This window comes from Nelumbo nucifera, chromosome 2 (assembly GCF_055504915.1).
Source record: "Nelumbo nucifera cultivar China Antique chromosome 2, China Antique-T2T, whole genome shotgun sequence".
Lineage (NCBI taxonomy): Eukaryota > Viridiplantae > Streptophyta > Magnoliopsida > Proteales > Nelumbonaceae > Nelumbo > Nelumbo nucifera.
The window spans coordinates 61,357,402-61,373,169 of record NC_142650.1 but is presented as its reverse complement, the minus strand read 5'-3'; the positions used below and the strand labels follow the sequence as shown (position 1 = coordinate 61,373,169).

The 15,768-nt window shown below is 40.9% G+C and overlaps 1 protein-coding gene across 2 annotated transcripts in view; it reads right to left on the bottom strand.

The window, feature by feature from the left end:
* Window positions 1-15,768, bottom strand: part of LOC104601384 (histone deacetylase 9-like) — a 60,628-nt gene that overhangs the window by 36,555 nt on the left and 8,305 nt on the right. Inside the window, exons 4-6 of one of the 2 annotated variants that reach the window (XM_088898187.1) lie at window positions 10,477-10,551; window positions 10,181-10,400; window positions 10,007-10,055 (exon numbers count right to left, since the gene is read on the bottom strand). In XM_088898187.1, the coding sequence (XP_088754313.1) occupies window positions 10,007-10,055; window positions 10,181-10,400; window positions 10,477-10,551 (344 nt within the window). Of the gene's footprint in view, window positions 1-3,901; window positions 3,966-10,006; window positions 10,056-10,180; window positions 10,401-10,476; window positions 10,552-15,768 lie in introns of both variants that reach the window. The other variant, XM_088898186.1, reaches the window with a different exon arrangement.

Sequence of the window (15,768 nt, the reverse complement as noted above, 5' to 3'; positions counted from 1 at the left end):
CTCTTTGCTAGGAAACAAGTTTTTTGTACAATTTTGCATCTTCATCACACTTCCAGTCCACACTCTGATAATGATCTAACTCCTTCCAGACAAAGGTCAAGTCTGAATAGTATACAGACAAGCACCTCTCCCCCTGTTTACAAGTGAACGATTCTGCCTGTAATTGGTAAATTTTTGCATAGTGACGCAGTTCAAAATAGGTTGATTTTGCTTGTTCCCATATCTCATTTGCCGTTTCAGCCCACATAAAATTCCTTCTTATTTGAGGTTGCATAGACACTAAAAGCCAGGACATGATCATGATGTTTTCCTGGTTCCATCTGTCATACTCAGCACTCCCAGAATTGGGTTCTTTGATTCTCTCAATTTATATAACCTATCTTTCCCCTTGCAGTAATGTACAACTTGGTCCCTCTTGACTACTCTAAATAATTTAAGCCATCGAGAGGAATAACAGCCATGAGAAATGATAGGTCCACACCCCCACTCATTCCATTCTGCATTGAGGAAACACTGGATGTAGCAGAATCTTCACCGCTCAGGATTATAGATTCAAAAACTCTTAAAGTGGGTACAAAACCATAAAGAAAAAGGTCTAACACCAAGGGAGAAAGGAACCCCTTTTTGTCTTCGGAAACACAACCCTTTTTCTGTCAAACACAGGTGCTGTTACAGCACTAACAGGTCATCCCTTGACCTACAGAATCAAACTGGTTGCTGTCACATTGCATACAGGTCATCTCTTGACCTACATATCAACAGAGATGCTGTTATAGCAAGTAAAGGTCACTCTCTGACCTTTAGTTCACCATAAAAGTTGCTATCGCAGCACACAAAAGGTCTTCACAACCTACAGTTTATACAGGGGTCAATCGACCCCACAAATAAGGAAAGAAAGAGGTGCTGATCACCTCACATCCAACCAGCAGACCTAGTACAGGTTCTGCCCTGGCGCACGACCAGAAAAAAAGGAGAGAGGTTACTTCAGTGCACGAGAAAACCTTGATCTTCAATCAGCCAAACAGTAGATGAGTGGCAGATCTGGAAATCTGGTGCGAAGGAAACTGTTCACTCGATCTCTCCTTTCAGATCTGGTAGTCCCGCTCTGATACCATGTTATGCAGGAGAGAAGAGAGGAAGAGAGAAGAGAGAGAGAAGAAGAAGAAGAAGAAGAAGAAGAGAGAAGAGAGATCTGAGAGCCTAAAGTCTTGCTCGCGGCACCAACTTTTTGTATATATACTAGGGCGACAGGATATAAAAAAATAAGAGAAATTTACAATAGTACCCCTGCGGTACTATACTTAGAGAATTAGCAGCTTTTAACAGTGGTAAACCTCACATTGATAAGGAGTGTTTTATCTTCATTCCCTATTTATTATTGCCTGTGGTTATTTCAAATCCCTACCAGTGTTGCAAAGCTTTTGCCTTTTAGAAATGAAAATGAGGACCTTTTTATGGGCTGGTTGGGGGAACAAATTCAAATCCCATTTGAGGAATTGGAAAGCTGTGTGTAAACCAAAGAAATTTGGTGGTTTAGGCATCAGGGGTATCAGGAATATTAACAGGGCTCTCTTCAGCAAAGGGTGTTAGAGATTCAGTAAGGAAAATCGAAGTCAATGGATAAGGATCATAGATAATAAATATGGGCTCCAATCCTTGATTGGAAATACTTGTACAAATTTGAATTTGTTCCCCTAACCAGCATCTCCCCAAGAGGTGTGCTCTTTGAAGTAATACCTTTAATGTCCTCCCTGATTTCCTAAAGGGCATACTTGTACAAAGTCGGCAAAGGTAACCACAACAAATTCTGGCAATAAATGGTGTGGGGATCTCACTTTGAAGGAAAGATTCCCTGTCATTTTATATAGCTCAAAATAAGGAAGCTGTAGTTGAAGGCTGCTTTGATCTGGACCATCTGGTGAACGGAAAAGCAGTTTGGGGCCACACATTTGGAAGAAATCTCAATGACTGGGAAATAGTTCTGCTAATTCAGCTGCTAAGTCTCATTCAAAGCACAAAGCCTAACTCGCTATCTGAAGATGAAAGAATATGTCTAGGGAGAGTTCAGGCAAGTTTTCAGTTAGTCTTTCTAATAGTAGCCCCTTGGGAGGATAATGATTTGCCCTGAGCCTTAATCTGGACTCTGGAGCTCCCACATACCTTCAAAAATAGCCTTCTTGGTAATTGGTATGGTCTGCAGCCCTTGAAAGACGCTCAACTACATACCAGCTGTCTAGTAGAGGACTAGAGGTAGAGGGATGCCTCTACTCACGCAGCCCAGCATCTTATGTTCTTTATGTAATGAGCCCCCTGAATCCTCAAAATCACATCTTTGTTCACGGCAGCTTTCCTCAGCAGCTGACAATGACAAGGTCCTGCTTTGATCTTCACTTTTGCCAACCTGAACCGGTTCTTCAACTTCCAAAAGGGTGGACAATCAAGGGTCTAAATATAAGGGGGAAATTGTTATAGAAGACTGTACTGGCTGCCATTTTGTGGACTATATGGATGGGAAAAAACCATCGCATATTTGATAAAAATTTTCAGATTTAGATAAAGTTAAAAGCAATGTTCAGAGAACCGGGCCGAGCATAAAACCAGAAAAGAGAGGTTCATGGGTCAGTACATATACTGCAGGTCAATAAATATTATAAATAATATATTTTACAAACATTATCATACCTGAATGTGATAGATAGATGGCCAAGTCTTTAATTTGTATGGTAAATGACCAGGGTTCAAGTCTCTCAACTTACATTTTCTTTAAAATACGTGTATAAAAGCAAATATATACATTAAAGAGACATAAATGATTACAACAAGTGGATTAATGGTTACATGCCAACACCATTTTCAAACTTCCATTCATTAGAGATTGGGTGGTTCACCGGTTAGCAGGTTTTGACAGATTTTTCACAAGTTGCAGTTTTTGGGCATGATAGGGGTCCAGGCCATGGTTCAAGTGGTTCAACCGGCCGATCTGGTCCGGTTTTCTAAACAATGGTTAAAGGTAATCTTATAGGCTTATTGTGTTCTTGGTTGGGTGTACACTGTACAAAGGATATTTCATGGTGACCAGCTTAATTCTTTTTTGTAAGTTTGACCTTTCTTTGGGTAACTTCTGAGGTTTTTCATGGTGTTCACTTTATTTCTTTTTTGCATGTTTGGACCTTTATTCGGGTAACTTCTGAGGTTTTATATTCCCATTGTACAGATTCTCTTTGTATATGGTCTGATGTAATTGACTTTCAATATCAATACAATACTTTACATACAAAAAAAAAATCTTAGGTGATAAGATATCATTTTCTTTGATAAATCTTAGGAGATATGATATCTTTTTTCATAACTATCTCTTTGCTTCAACTTAATCACCAAAACACCATCCTTACATGATTCAGCACTCCCATATGACTTCTTGTCCCCAACTTCTATTGAAAACTTCCAATCTACTCATTGACATCTGAATTTGTGGGTTTGAGATTTATCTTTCTTTCCTTCTCTTCTAATTCTAAGAAAACTTTTCTGCAAAAATCTTCACTTCCTGAAAGAAGAACTCCAACTTCTTACCCACTTCTGTTTCTCTGTTTTTATAAATACCACTTCTATTTCTTTTTCAAGCACACTATTCAAATCACTTTCTTACTTATCTTAAACATTTTGTCATAAGTTACATTATCATCTCAAAACTCCTTTTCACCACCTCCTTTTCCATTCAACATACTTCCTCAACACAATCTCTAATCAACATATCCATTAGCTCAACAATGGGATTTGTTCAATAGTTCAAGTATGGCTCTTTACAATCTATTTTTTTCCTATAGTGATATCTTATTAAAACCGTATAAAAGGAAAAATAAAGAAAATTAATAATCAAGTTAAACAAGCATAAAAGGATCACCTTAACATCACCAGTTCCAGGAAAGAACATATCCCCATATTTGTGAAAACTGACAGTCATCACCCTGTCATATGAAACTTTGTCAATGTAAATTCCAAAAGAATGAATGATCCCATTTGTACTATGAAATTCAGTCCACATAAATGAAAGCCTCTTTATCTGATTAGTCCATCCAAGAAAAGAAAAGTAAAATACAACTAAAAATAAGTTATTTAACAGATTGTACAATATGTCAATATTGTAAAGAGACTGGGCCGAATGGGTCCTACTATCTTCTATTGTAATATTTTTTCTATTTTCCTGTTAGCTAATGGGCCTGTTATTTCTTTTTGTCTAATCTCTTTATGTTACAGCCTACCTAGCCGCCCACTTAAGGGCATACTTGTAATTATTTTAACATTAATTTTTAGTAAAAGGGATTACAGAAGAGAGGGAAGGATTATTCAAACCTTTCTTCTTCTTCATCCTCTTTTCCCATCTTCTTCTCTTGTACTGCTGCTCTTACTTTTCTTCGTCCTTTTTCTCTATAATTTTTCAAGTGTACACCTATTTTTAAGGACTGGTTTACATCTTGGTATCAGAGCAGCTTTCTTTCTTCCTTCTTTTCTTCTTCCTCTTTTCCCATACACCCTTTGATTAAGAGAGTGTATGGAGAGATAGGCTCTCTATAGCTCAGAGGATCTCTAGCCTAGTTGGTAGAGGGATTGGAGAGTTTAAATTTGGCTGGATATTGCCAAGAAGTGGTGTTGTTCTGTTGCTGCCCAAAACCCTAGCCGACTAGAGACTTTCGAAGGTACAGGTAAAAGTGAAGCTTTGGATGTGGCGCTCTATGCTTGGGAGGTGTCTTTTGACTCCTAAAGGAGGGCGGTTCAGGTTTGGAAGAGATTGGGAAGCTCTGGTAGGAGCGACTGCATCTTCTCTCTTCCTCCCCAACAGCTGGACGGAGTAAAACCCTAGTTTTCAAGCATCTAGGTTCTGGTTTGACTTCAAATAAGTTTATATAGACCAAATTTCTGGTTCTTTGATTTTCGTTTGATTAATGGAGCCATATGAAAGTGAGTTCAAGCAAGTGCCGGTTTCTGGCCTCGGCTCAGTAGATTCCGTTTTGACTGGTGTGACCACAATCAAGTTAGATGGGACAAATTATCTTGCTTGGACACAGCCTACAAGAATTTATGTCTGTAGTAGAGGAAAACTCGGGTATCTCATAGGTAGTAAAGTGAAACCCGAAGAAACAGACCCTGAATTTGAGAAATGGATGCAGGAGAACTATACAGTCATTGGATGGTTGGTCAACTCTATGCAACCTCATATAAGTCAGCATTATCTCTGGATGTCTTCGGCCAAGGAGATATGGGACAGTGTTACTGAGACCTATTCACAGAAGTTGAATGTAGCCAGAGTCTACAACTTGAAAAGTGACATGAAGAACCTAAGACAAGGGGAGAAGAGTGTAGCAATCTACTATCCTATACTGAAATCCCTATGGCAAGAAATTGATGTTATGGAGACAGTTGTATGGGAGAGTAAGAATGATGCTTAAATGTATAGGAAGTTGGTGGAGAGAAATAGGGTGTTTGAATTTCTTACTGGACTCAACCCTGAGTTTGACATCATTAGGCAAAATACTGGCCAAAGATAAGGTTACTCTTTCCCAAGCATACGCTATGATAAGCAATGGGGAGAGTAAGCAACAGGTTCAGTTACAGAGTCCACCTACAGAACACTTTGCACATGCTGGAATAAAGCCAAAGGTTCCTACTGAGAAAAAGAAGCAGATATGTAAATATTGCAAGAAACCGAGGCATACAAAGGACACTTGCTGAAAGCTTCATCCTGAACTTCTTCCGGACAGGTTTAAAAATAACAACAGTTCTAAGAAAGGAAGGCAGGCAGAAAAGCCTAAGACAGCTAATGTTGCTACAGTACCTAAAGGAGGAAATAAGGAGAGTGAAGAAAAATCAATCATTGAGCAGTTGGCAGCAATGAAGGCGGATTTTGAAAAGTATGGGAGGCTTCTAAATCACTTGGAAGCTATTGTTTCTTCATCTCACTCTTCCAGCAACACATCATCATCATCAGCATTTGCTCACTCAGGTATTTGGGCTTCTACAAATCATGCTTCAGTTTCAGGTAATCATAAAATCCCTTGGATTATTGATTCCGATGCATCAAACCATATGACCAGCCTGTCTAATCTCTTCTACTCATACCACCTTCTCTCTCTAGTAAAGAGAAAATATCCCTTGTTGATGGGTCTCTTGCTCCCATTTCTGGTAAAGGGATATAAAGACCTCTGACACCCTTTATTTATCCTCTGTCCTTCATGTCCCTAAACTTAATAAAAACCTTTTATCTGTTAGCAGTTTAACTAAATCCATGAATTGTAGCATAACCTTTTTTCTCACATATTGTGTTTTTCAGGACCTGCAATCTCAGAGGATGATTGGGAGTGGCCATGAGGCGAATGGAATATACTTGTTGGACACACCGGATAGAGCTTTTGGACCACCTCATGGAGTTGCCTTACAGTCGGTCTTGTCAGAGTCTATTGACAAAGTCTTGTTATGTCACTTTCGGTTTGGTCATTTGTCTTTTTCTGCTTTGAGTCATTTGTTTCCATATATGTTTAAGGGAGTGTCTTTATTGAGTCTTCATTGTGAGTCGTGTGAACTAACAAACCATTGTAGACATTCTTATTCAGTAAACAATAAAAGATCTCTTTCTCTTTTTCATATTATTCACTCTGATGTGTGGGGGCCATATCATTTGCCAACTATGGGGGGTTACAGGTACTTTATCCTTTTTATTGATGACTACTCTCGTTACACTTGGATTTATCTCATGAAATCTAGGGATGAAGTACCAGCTATTGTGCAAAAAATTCATGAACTCATCCTCACCCAGTTTAACACTCGGATCAAAATATTTCGTTCTAATAATGCTAAGGAGCATTTTGAGAAAACCCTCTCTGCCTATCTTGAAACTTTTGGGGTTATTCATCAAAGTTCTTGTTCCTACACTCCACAACAGAACAGAGTGGCGAAAAGGAAGAACTGACAAGTGGTTGAAGTTGCCAAATCCCTCGTGTTTGCATCCCATGTTCCTATAAAATTTTGGGGAGATGCTATTCTTACCGCTACCTTTTTGATCAATCGTATGCCCTCCCAAGTTCTTAACTTCAAAACCCTCTTTATCCTTCTATTCCCGGATGAGGATCTTTTTCTCTTCCTCTCTGTGTTTTTTGTTGCAGTTGTTATGTGCATGTTCACAGCCATCAAATGTACAAATTTGAACATAAGGCTCGTAAATGTGTTTTTTCTGGGATATGCCCCCACACAGAAGGGATATTATTGTTTTGATCTAGTTAGTGGCACCCACTTTGCATCTCGAGATGTCACATTTGATGAGTTAACTCCTTTCTTTAGTATTTCTCTTGAGGGGGAGACATCTAAAGATCCCTTTGTTATGTCTCCAGCTGTTCATCTTCCCATTCCTCTTGAGTCCTCTCATGAGGTATCCATTTCTCCCACTGGACCTACCTCCAATATTCCTATTCCTCCTCCTCCATCTCATTCTCCTGTAATTCCTTCTCATCATGTTCTCCAAAGGTGATACCAAAGGCACAGATTTAGACATGGGCAAGTTGTTTCCACTCCTACAGAAGAGCCCCTTGCTCCTCCCATCATTACTGAGGTAACAAGCCAGCCTTCCCCTGATCCATCTACATCTTTCCCAGACCTTGACCTTCCTATTGCTCTCCGCAAGGGCAAGCGGAAGTGTACAACCCATTGTATCTCCAAACACCTGTCTTACAGCCTTCTCTCTCCCATTGTATCTCCAAACACCTGTCTTACAACCTTCTCTCTCCTTCCTACTACTCTCTCCTTGCTTCTATTTCTTCCCATGTGATACTCAGGTCCGTACCGGAAGCCTTATCTAAACCTGAATGGAGGGATGCTATGATGGCTAAACTAGATGCTTTGCATAAGAACCATACCTAGTATATCGTTGACTAGCCTGAAGGGAAGGAACCAGTGGGTTGTAAATGGGTGTTTACCATTAAATATCACTCTGATGGATCTATTGAGAGGTTTAAGGCTAGGCTGGTTGCTAAAGGCTACACTCAGATGTATGGTATTGACTACCTTGAGACATTTGCTCCTGTAGATAAGATGACCTCAGTCAGGGTTTTGTTATCTCTAGTCGCTACTTTTGATTGGCCCCTACACCAGTTTGATATTAAAAATGCCTTCTTAAATGGAGACCTACATGAAGAGGTCTATATGTCTTTGCCTCCATGGGTGTATGGGAAGAAAATGCAAGGCAGGTATGTAAACTACAGAAATCTATTTATGGTCTCAAACAGTCTCCTCGGGCTTGGTTTCAGAGGTTCAGGGCTGCTCTTGTCTCTTTTGGTTACACACAAAGTCAATCTGATCATACCCTGTTCTTGAAGAGAAATGGCTCTCTGGTGACCTTTTTGATAGTAGTTTATGTTGATGATATTGTGGTCACGGGTAATGACACTCAAGAAATCAGTAAACTCAAAAGATTCCTTAACTCTGAATTTGAGATCAAGGATTTGGGAGATCTTCAGTATTTTTTGGGCATTGAAGTTGCTAAATCTAAGGATGGTATCTTCATTTTTCAGCATAAATATGTCCTTGACCTCTATGCCGAGACTGGTAAACTTGGAGCTAAACCAATCTCCACTCCTATTGATCCCAATCATAAGCTTTTTGCTACAGATGGTGACATTTTATCTGATAAGGGGGTGTTTCAAAGACTGCTTGGGAAGTTGTTATATCTTTGCATGACTCGGCCAAATATTTGCTATGCAATAAGTGTTATTAGTCAATTTATGCATTCTCCCAGAGATGCTCATTTAGCTGCTGCAGAAAGGGTTCTGTGTTACTTGAAATGTACTCCATGGAAAGGTATTCTATTTGCCAAACATGGACACATGAAGCTGGAAGCTTTCACTAATGCTGATTGGACAGGATGTATTGATGATAGGAGATCCACCTCAGGTTATTGTGCTCTGGTCGCTAGGAACATTGTGTCGTGGAGGAGTAAGAAAAATTCTGTAGTTGCTAGATCTTCAGCTGAAGCAAAATACAGGACAATGGCACATGGTGTGTCAGAATTACCGTGGCTACAATCCCTTTTAAAAGAATTGGGGGTTGACTATGAGAAGCCAATGATGCTCTACTGTGACAACCAAGCAGCTATCAATATTGCACATAATCCTGTTCAACATGACAAAACTAAGCACATTGAGGTTGATAGACATTTTATAAGGGAAAGAGTTTCCTCAAGATAAGTTTGTTTACCATTCATTACATCAGAAGAACAATTGGCTGATATCTTGACCAAAGGAGTTCCGAGAGGGAAAATGACACACTATATAAGCAAGCTGGGCATGATTGACATCTATGCTCAGCTTGAGGGGGAGTGTAAAGACACTAGGCCAAATGGGTCCTAGTATCTTCTCTTGTAATATTTTTTCTATTTTCCTGCTAGCTAATGGGCCTCTCTTAATGGGCCTGTTATTTCTTTTTGTTTAATCTCTTTATGTTACTGCCTAGTTGACCGCCCACTTAAGGGCATACTTGTAATTATTTTAACATTAATTTTTAGTAAAAGGGATTAGAGAAGAGAGGGAAGGATTATTCGAACCTATCTTCTTCTTCCTCTTTTCCCATCTTTTTCTCTTGTACTACTGCTCTTACTTTTCTTCCTCCTTTTTCTCTCTAATTTTTCAAGTTTACACCTATTTTTGAGGACTGATTTACATCTGATATAGCAATCAGTTATGCATATCTTTTTTATGTTAAACATGCATGAGTATCAGGTTTACTGCCACCCAATAGTTTCTCACCAATTAGGCAGTCTGAGTACATCAATAAGGACTACATGTATCATATATGAGGGAAGAATAAACGTGTGGTGTCCTTGAGAAGCATAAAATATCTTCTTTTTGTCATTCTCAATTTTCAATCCAGATTGTCAATATCATGCATTGCCACATTAAATAGTCCCGTAGGTTCCAAAACTGTAATTTAGTTGACCACATAAATTATACACTTTATTTGTGCTTACTTCAACACAGTTGAGACAATCCATATTGCTGAATCCATGGTCCTGGAATCTGCAAGACATTTAGTATGGCATCTAATGAGCTAATTCATGTTTACCACACCATTTATCAAATTTGTTCCAGATTATTGTGGGTATAATGAACTCCATCCTATCCTCAAAATAAACTATTAGTACCTATCAGTGAAATAAAAGGCTTCTTCAACTCCATCTCCATGATGCACATCTATATCAATATATAGAACCCTAGCATGATACTTGAGGAGTTCTAGAATCCCCAAGACTAAGTCATTAATGTAACAAAAGCCAGATGCTTCAGATTTCTTTGCATGATGCAATCCACCAGCCCAATTTATGGCAATATCACAAAGCTGATTGTTCAACCTCCGTGCAGCATCTGTTGACAACAGAAATTCGGTTAAGTAAAACTTCATACAACCTTTTAAAAGCAATAGTGACAAGTTAAGCCGTACCTATTGTTCCCCCAGCATAAATTTGACAAAACTCAAACAAGTTGTCAAACACTGGGCAATCTTCTCCAAGGTTATCTGAAGGTAAAAGGAAAAGAAATGTTTTAGTGATAAACATGAAATCAATAGCGAAAAACTATAATTTAACTGGAACCAATTAAGGCCAAAGTTGAGTTCAGAAGGTAATAATAAACACCACCAAAGAGGAGAAAAATAACATTTATCGAATTCTAGAAAAGAGTTTATCAAGTCACCGATTTGCTAGCATCCTGGCAACAAAACTACAACATATTTAGTATGACCGTATGACAAAGATACAGGAAAAGTCAACTATACCAATTGAAGCTAAAAAGTGCGGGGAAATGGAGTTCCAAGTCGGCAGCTACTTGGAGAAGAAGGCTGGAGTTTGAAGCTAAAAAGTATGTGTTTGAAGCTTGCAGAAACAAGAGACAGGCGTGCTTGAAGATCAGAGAAGAGAAACAGACAACCATCTTTCTTTGCAGGGATGCAGTGTTTTGGTTGAAGGGTTTCGTGGATACAGTTACGTACAGCAAGACACAAGTTGGATGGAAATGTCAGCTGAATAGGGGAAAGAAGAGCTTTATAGCTGAGCTAAGAAACAACAGAAAGGGGTGGTTCACAGCAGTCACAGAAACTTTTGGGAAAAGCAACAGGAAGGTAGTGTGTATTCCGGAAGGAAACAAGAAGACAGGGTGGAAGTGTTTTGCAGATAAGTTACAGGAGTATCTGGTAGTGACGGAGAGGATTGAAAAGGTGCAGCAAAAAATTCCAACAGAGAAAACAGAGGCGGGGGTGGAAGAGAGTGTTCTGGTAGAAGAGGGAGCGCAGAAAACTCAGAAGGTAGTGGAGGAATGTTTTGCGTGCTCTGTTAAATCAAGTAAACTGGAGTTCGAAGTGGACAAGCAGGATTGGAGCAATAAATTTGTGTTGACGGCTGGAAGGAAGGTCACGGACTGGCAGCTCGTTGCCGAGGAGATAAGGAAGAACTGGTGCATTAGAGAACCTGTTCTTATGATGCCCTTCTGTGAAAACAGAGCTATCCTTGACATAGGAGAAGCGAAAATGGAACTCTCTGCTATTGAAACAAAGGAGGGATTGATAGTCGTTGAAGGATGGCGTATGTCTTGTAATGAGCGAGACATTTCAGTAGCTTGTTTCGGCATCAAGCTTCTTGAGGTGCCATTCAATCTCTGGAATAAATCGCTCGTTGAAAAAATAGTCCACACGATGGGTGGATTAATGGAGGATTGTAGTTTCACAGACTTGAAGGCGATCAAGGCAAGAATCCGAGGGATCAAGCCGGAGGAGGTGCCTCGGTTGGTTACTTTCTTCTCGGAGGGACTATGGAGGAGGATTTGGGTCCTGACGGAAGTGGAAGCGTCGCTGTGGAGAAGTTGTTCAGAGGAAGAAGAAGGTGACATGGAGGAAGAAGGATTACATGGCAAAGTTTTAGTGGGAGGGGAGGGGAAAGAAAGGGGGGGACATTTTAGGGAAGAGGAAGAGTCGGGTTCGAGAGGGGTTTTGGGCGGCCACATCGAAAAAGGAAACAATTTAAAAACTTTTAAAATGAACCATCAGGGGGTCGGCCCATCATATGCTGATGTGGTGAAGAATTCAAGTGGCCCGAGCCGTCAAATGGCTCAACCTAAGCCGGTCAAAGGTGTGGGTGGGATGACAGCTAAACCGGGGGCTTGTAGCTTTCCTAGTGACCCACGTGATAAGTGATAACTTAATGTATCACGTGGGTCGGGGCAGAGGTGTGGGAAAGGGGATGGGCGGACCGAACAGCGAACCGGGGGGAAATGCCCCCGACCCACGTGATAACTTAAAGCCTCACGTGGGTCGGGAAAAGGGCTTAGATTGTGGGCCGATGCTAGACAATGCCCATGGTCTATCTTCTTCCACATTGGCGAGTTCAGAAAGGAGAAAGTTGCAGAGGCGGAACGAAGGTGACAGGGAGCTGCGATGGGTACCTCACCGGAACCTTGAAGCTTATTGTTCTGTGCATCGCCCCTCAGAGAAGCCGAATCCCAGGTATGTAAGAGAGAGAACTGATGAAAGGGAGGAATGGGATGAAGGCTGGGTACATTATGGGGTAAACAACGAAGAAATGGAGGACAGTGTGGATGAGGATAGCAGCATCGGAAGTGTGAATGATAAGGGTGAGTCCGATATAGGTGACATCGGCGGGCTGCACATCACCAGTTTATTCCAGGAGGACTTGGAGGAGGAATGGAGACTGAACCCAGACGGCCAGAGGAATCTGACAGGTGATGGAGGAAGAGTTGAATCCTGCGAAAGTAATGGAACTGAAGGCAGGAATCAGACGGTTGCGCTCCCAAGGCTTCCGATTGTGCAAGATGAAGAAAAAGGGGTAAACTTGGAGAACCTGAGCAGAGAAGGGAACACAACAATAAGGGATAAACAATGGGTAGAGAGGACAGATCGCCAAACTAGCCAAAGGACAGAAAGGTCTACCAACCAACTCAGGGAGAGACATTGACCAACCCTTTGAACAAGAAAGAGTGGACGGTAACAACAGTCTGCATCCCCAATCATTCTTCCAGTTGAATTCAGTTTGTGCTACTAATGTGCTCTCTGTGTCCTATGTTCCAGATTCCGTTCTTGTCCCATGCTCAACAGCCCTTGCATGTGCTTCCAACCAAGGTGGTGGGTTCTCAAAGAGTGTGATGAGGAGAGGGGAGGACTGTGGGGAGAGGCTGGAAGGAAGATAATGGGAATGAAAAAGTTTTGGAAACTATTGAGAAAGTCTTTAAGGAAGTTGAACAAGAGTTGAGACAGACGGAGAATTTAGAGGAGAGTAGAGGAGAGGGATCAGGCGGAAAGGAAGAAGGAGAGGAAGGGAGAATTGGAAGGGAATTTGTAGAACAGATAGTGGTGGAGGACTCTAAGAAGGAGGACACCACAGCAGAATTTGTGGGGAAGTTGGGGTGTAGTCTGGAAGACTTGAATGTACTCAAAGAAGGCTTATCAAAGAGGAAGAAGGAAATCAAAACAAAGAAGAGGAAATTAAGTGAAGTTGAGAGATTGAAAAGAGATGTGGAAGGTGACAAGAAGTTCAGGGTAAAGGGAGATAGAAGGAAAAGGGGAAAGTAGTGGTTAGGTGAAGAAGTGAACTAAAAAATAAGTGAGAATGTAGATACTTAGTTGGAATGTGAAGGGAATAGGAAGTGCAAGGAAAAGAGCGGCAATAAAAGAGGTAATAAAGAGGTATGACCCAGACATCGTACTATTACAGGAGTAAAAGAGAATGGAGTTTAATAATAAGTGGGCAAGGAGTGTATGGAAAGCCAGGGGGATTAGTTGGGTGGCTGCTCCCTCGCGGGGTGCTTCAGGGGGGATAATAACAATGTGGAAGAGGGAAGTGGTGGAAGGCTTGGAGGAATTGATTAAAAAATACTCAGTTTCTATGAAGTTTAAACAGCAAGAGGATGGCTATGTGTGGGTGCTCACAAATGTCTACGGACCAAATGACTACAGAGAGAGAAAGGAATTGTGGGAGGAATTGACTGATGTTCGAGGGCTGTGGGATGGGCCCTAGTGTGTGGGTGGAGACTTTAACGTGACCAGATACTCTGAGGAAACCAATAAGACTAATCAGAGGGTGATAGCTAGCATGAGGAAATTTAACAGGTTTGTGAGTGCCTTTGAGCTTAAGGAGATACCTTTAGCCCATAAGACATTTACATAGTCAAATCTCTAATCTAGGCCCATTTGTTCCAAGTTGGATAGGTTCCTGTTCTCTTTGGATTGGGAGGAGCACTGGGGGAGTTTGGTATCTAGAGCTCTCCCTAGGGTGACATTTGATCATTGGCTCATAGTAATCTGCGAGGAAAGGAGTGGAGGACCTGCCCCCTTTAGATTTGAAAATATATGGTTGCTCCATCCGGGATTTACCAATAGAGTAAGGGAGTGGTGGTATGAATGTAACCCAATGGTGGAATGGGAGGGGATGAGGTTCCATAAGAAACTACAATTTTTGAAAGCAATGATTAAGGAGTGGAATCTTTTGGAGTTTGGGAGGTTAGAAGAAAGAAAGAGAGGTCTGATGGACCAAATTGAAAGTCTTGACTCTAGAGAAGAAAGGGGAGAATTTGGAGAGGGAAACAATGAACTTAGAAGAAGCTTGAGAATGCAGTTAGAGGATTGCCTACATAAGGAGGAAATAAGCTGGAGGCAAAAGTCTAGGTGTAAATGGCTGCAAGAGGGAGATAGAAATACCAAGTATTTTCATTCTTTGGCAGATGGGAGGAGAAGGAGAAATTTTATTTCCAAATTGGTAGTGGATGGAGTTGAGTTAACACAACAAGAGGAGATAGCAAGGGCATGTGTAGAACACTTTAAATCCATTCTAAGAAGGCTTGTAAGTAGTGGGGTATGGGTAGAAGGATTGGACTGGCCAGAGGTAGGGGTGGACAACAGGAGAAGGTTGGAAAGAAGGTTTGATCTGGAAGAGATCAAGGAGGCTGTGTTTGCTATGGATAGAACAAAAGCTCCAGGGCCGGATGGGCTTACAATGGCTTTTTATCAGGACTGTTGAAATATTTTGAAAGATGACCTTCTGAGGGTTTTTGAAGAGTTTTATAAGAGAGGAATTGTTAACCCCGATGTGAACTCCACTTTTATAGCTTTGATTCCCAAAAAGAAAGATGCATCCCTTCCAAAGGACTTCAGGCCAATCAGCTTGGTAAATAGCTTGTACAAGATTATTGCAAAGCTGTTGTCTTTGAGATTGAAGGAGGTACTGCCAAACATCATTGCACAGAATCAACGAGCCTTTGTGAGTGGAAGACAGATTACTGATCAAATCCTCATTGCTAATGAGAGTGTGGAGAGTTTCAAGAAGGATAAAAAGAAGGGAGTGGTTTGTAAATTGGACCTGGAAAAGGCTTATGACCTGGTGGACTGGGAATTTTTTAGGAAAGTTATGACTAAATTTGGGTTTAGGGCTAGAAGGTGCAAATGGATCATGGGTTGTGTTCGGAATTGTCATTAATCAGTGATAGTGAATGGGACAATGGTAGATTTCTTTCCAGCCATTAGGGGTACAAGACAAGGAGACCCCCTTTCTCCTTTCTTATTCATACTAATTGCTGATGTTTTGGGGAATTTGATTCATAGAGCAGATTCTAGGGGACTCATTAGAGGTTGGAGAGTTGGAAGGGAGGAAACCCCACTCACTCACCTACAGTTTGTTGATGCGATTTTGTTTTGTGAATGAGGCAATGTGAGTGTCATCAGGAACATGAAAAT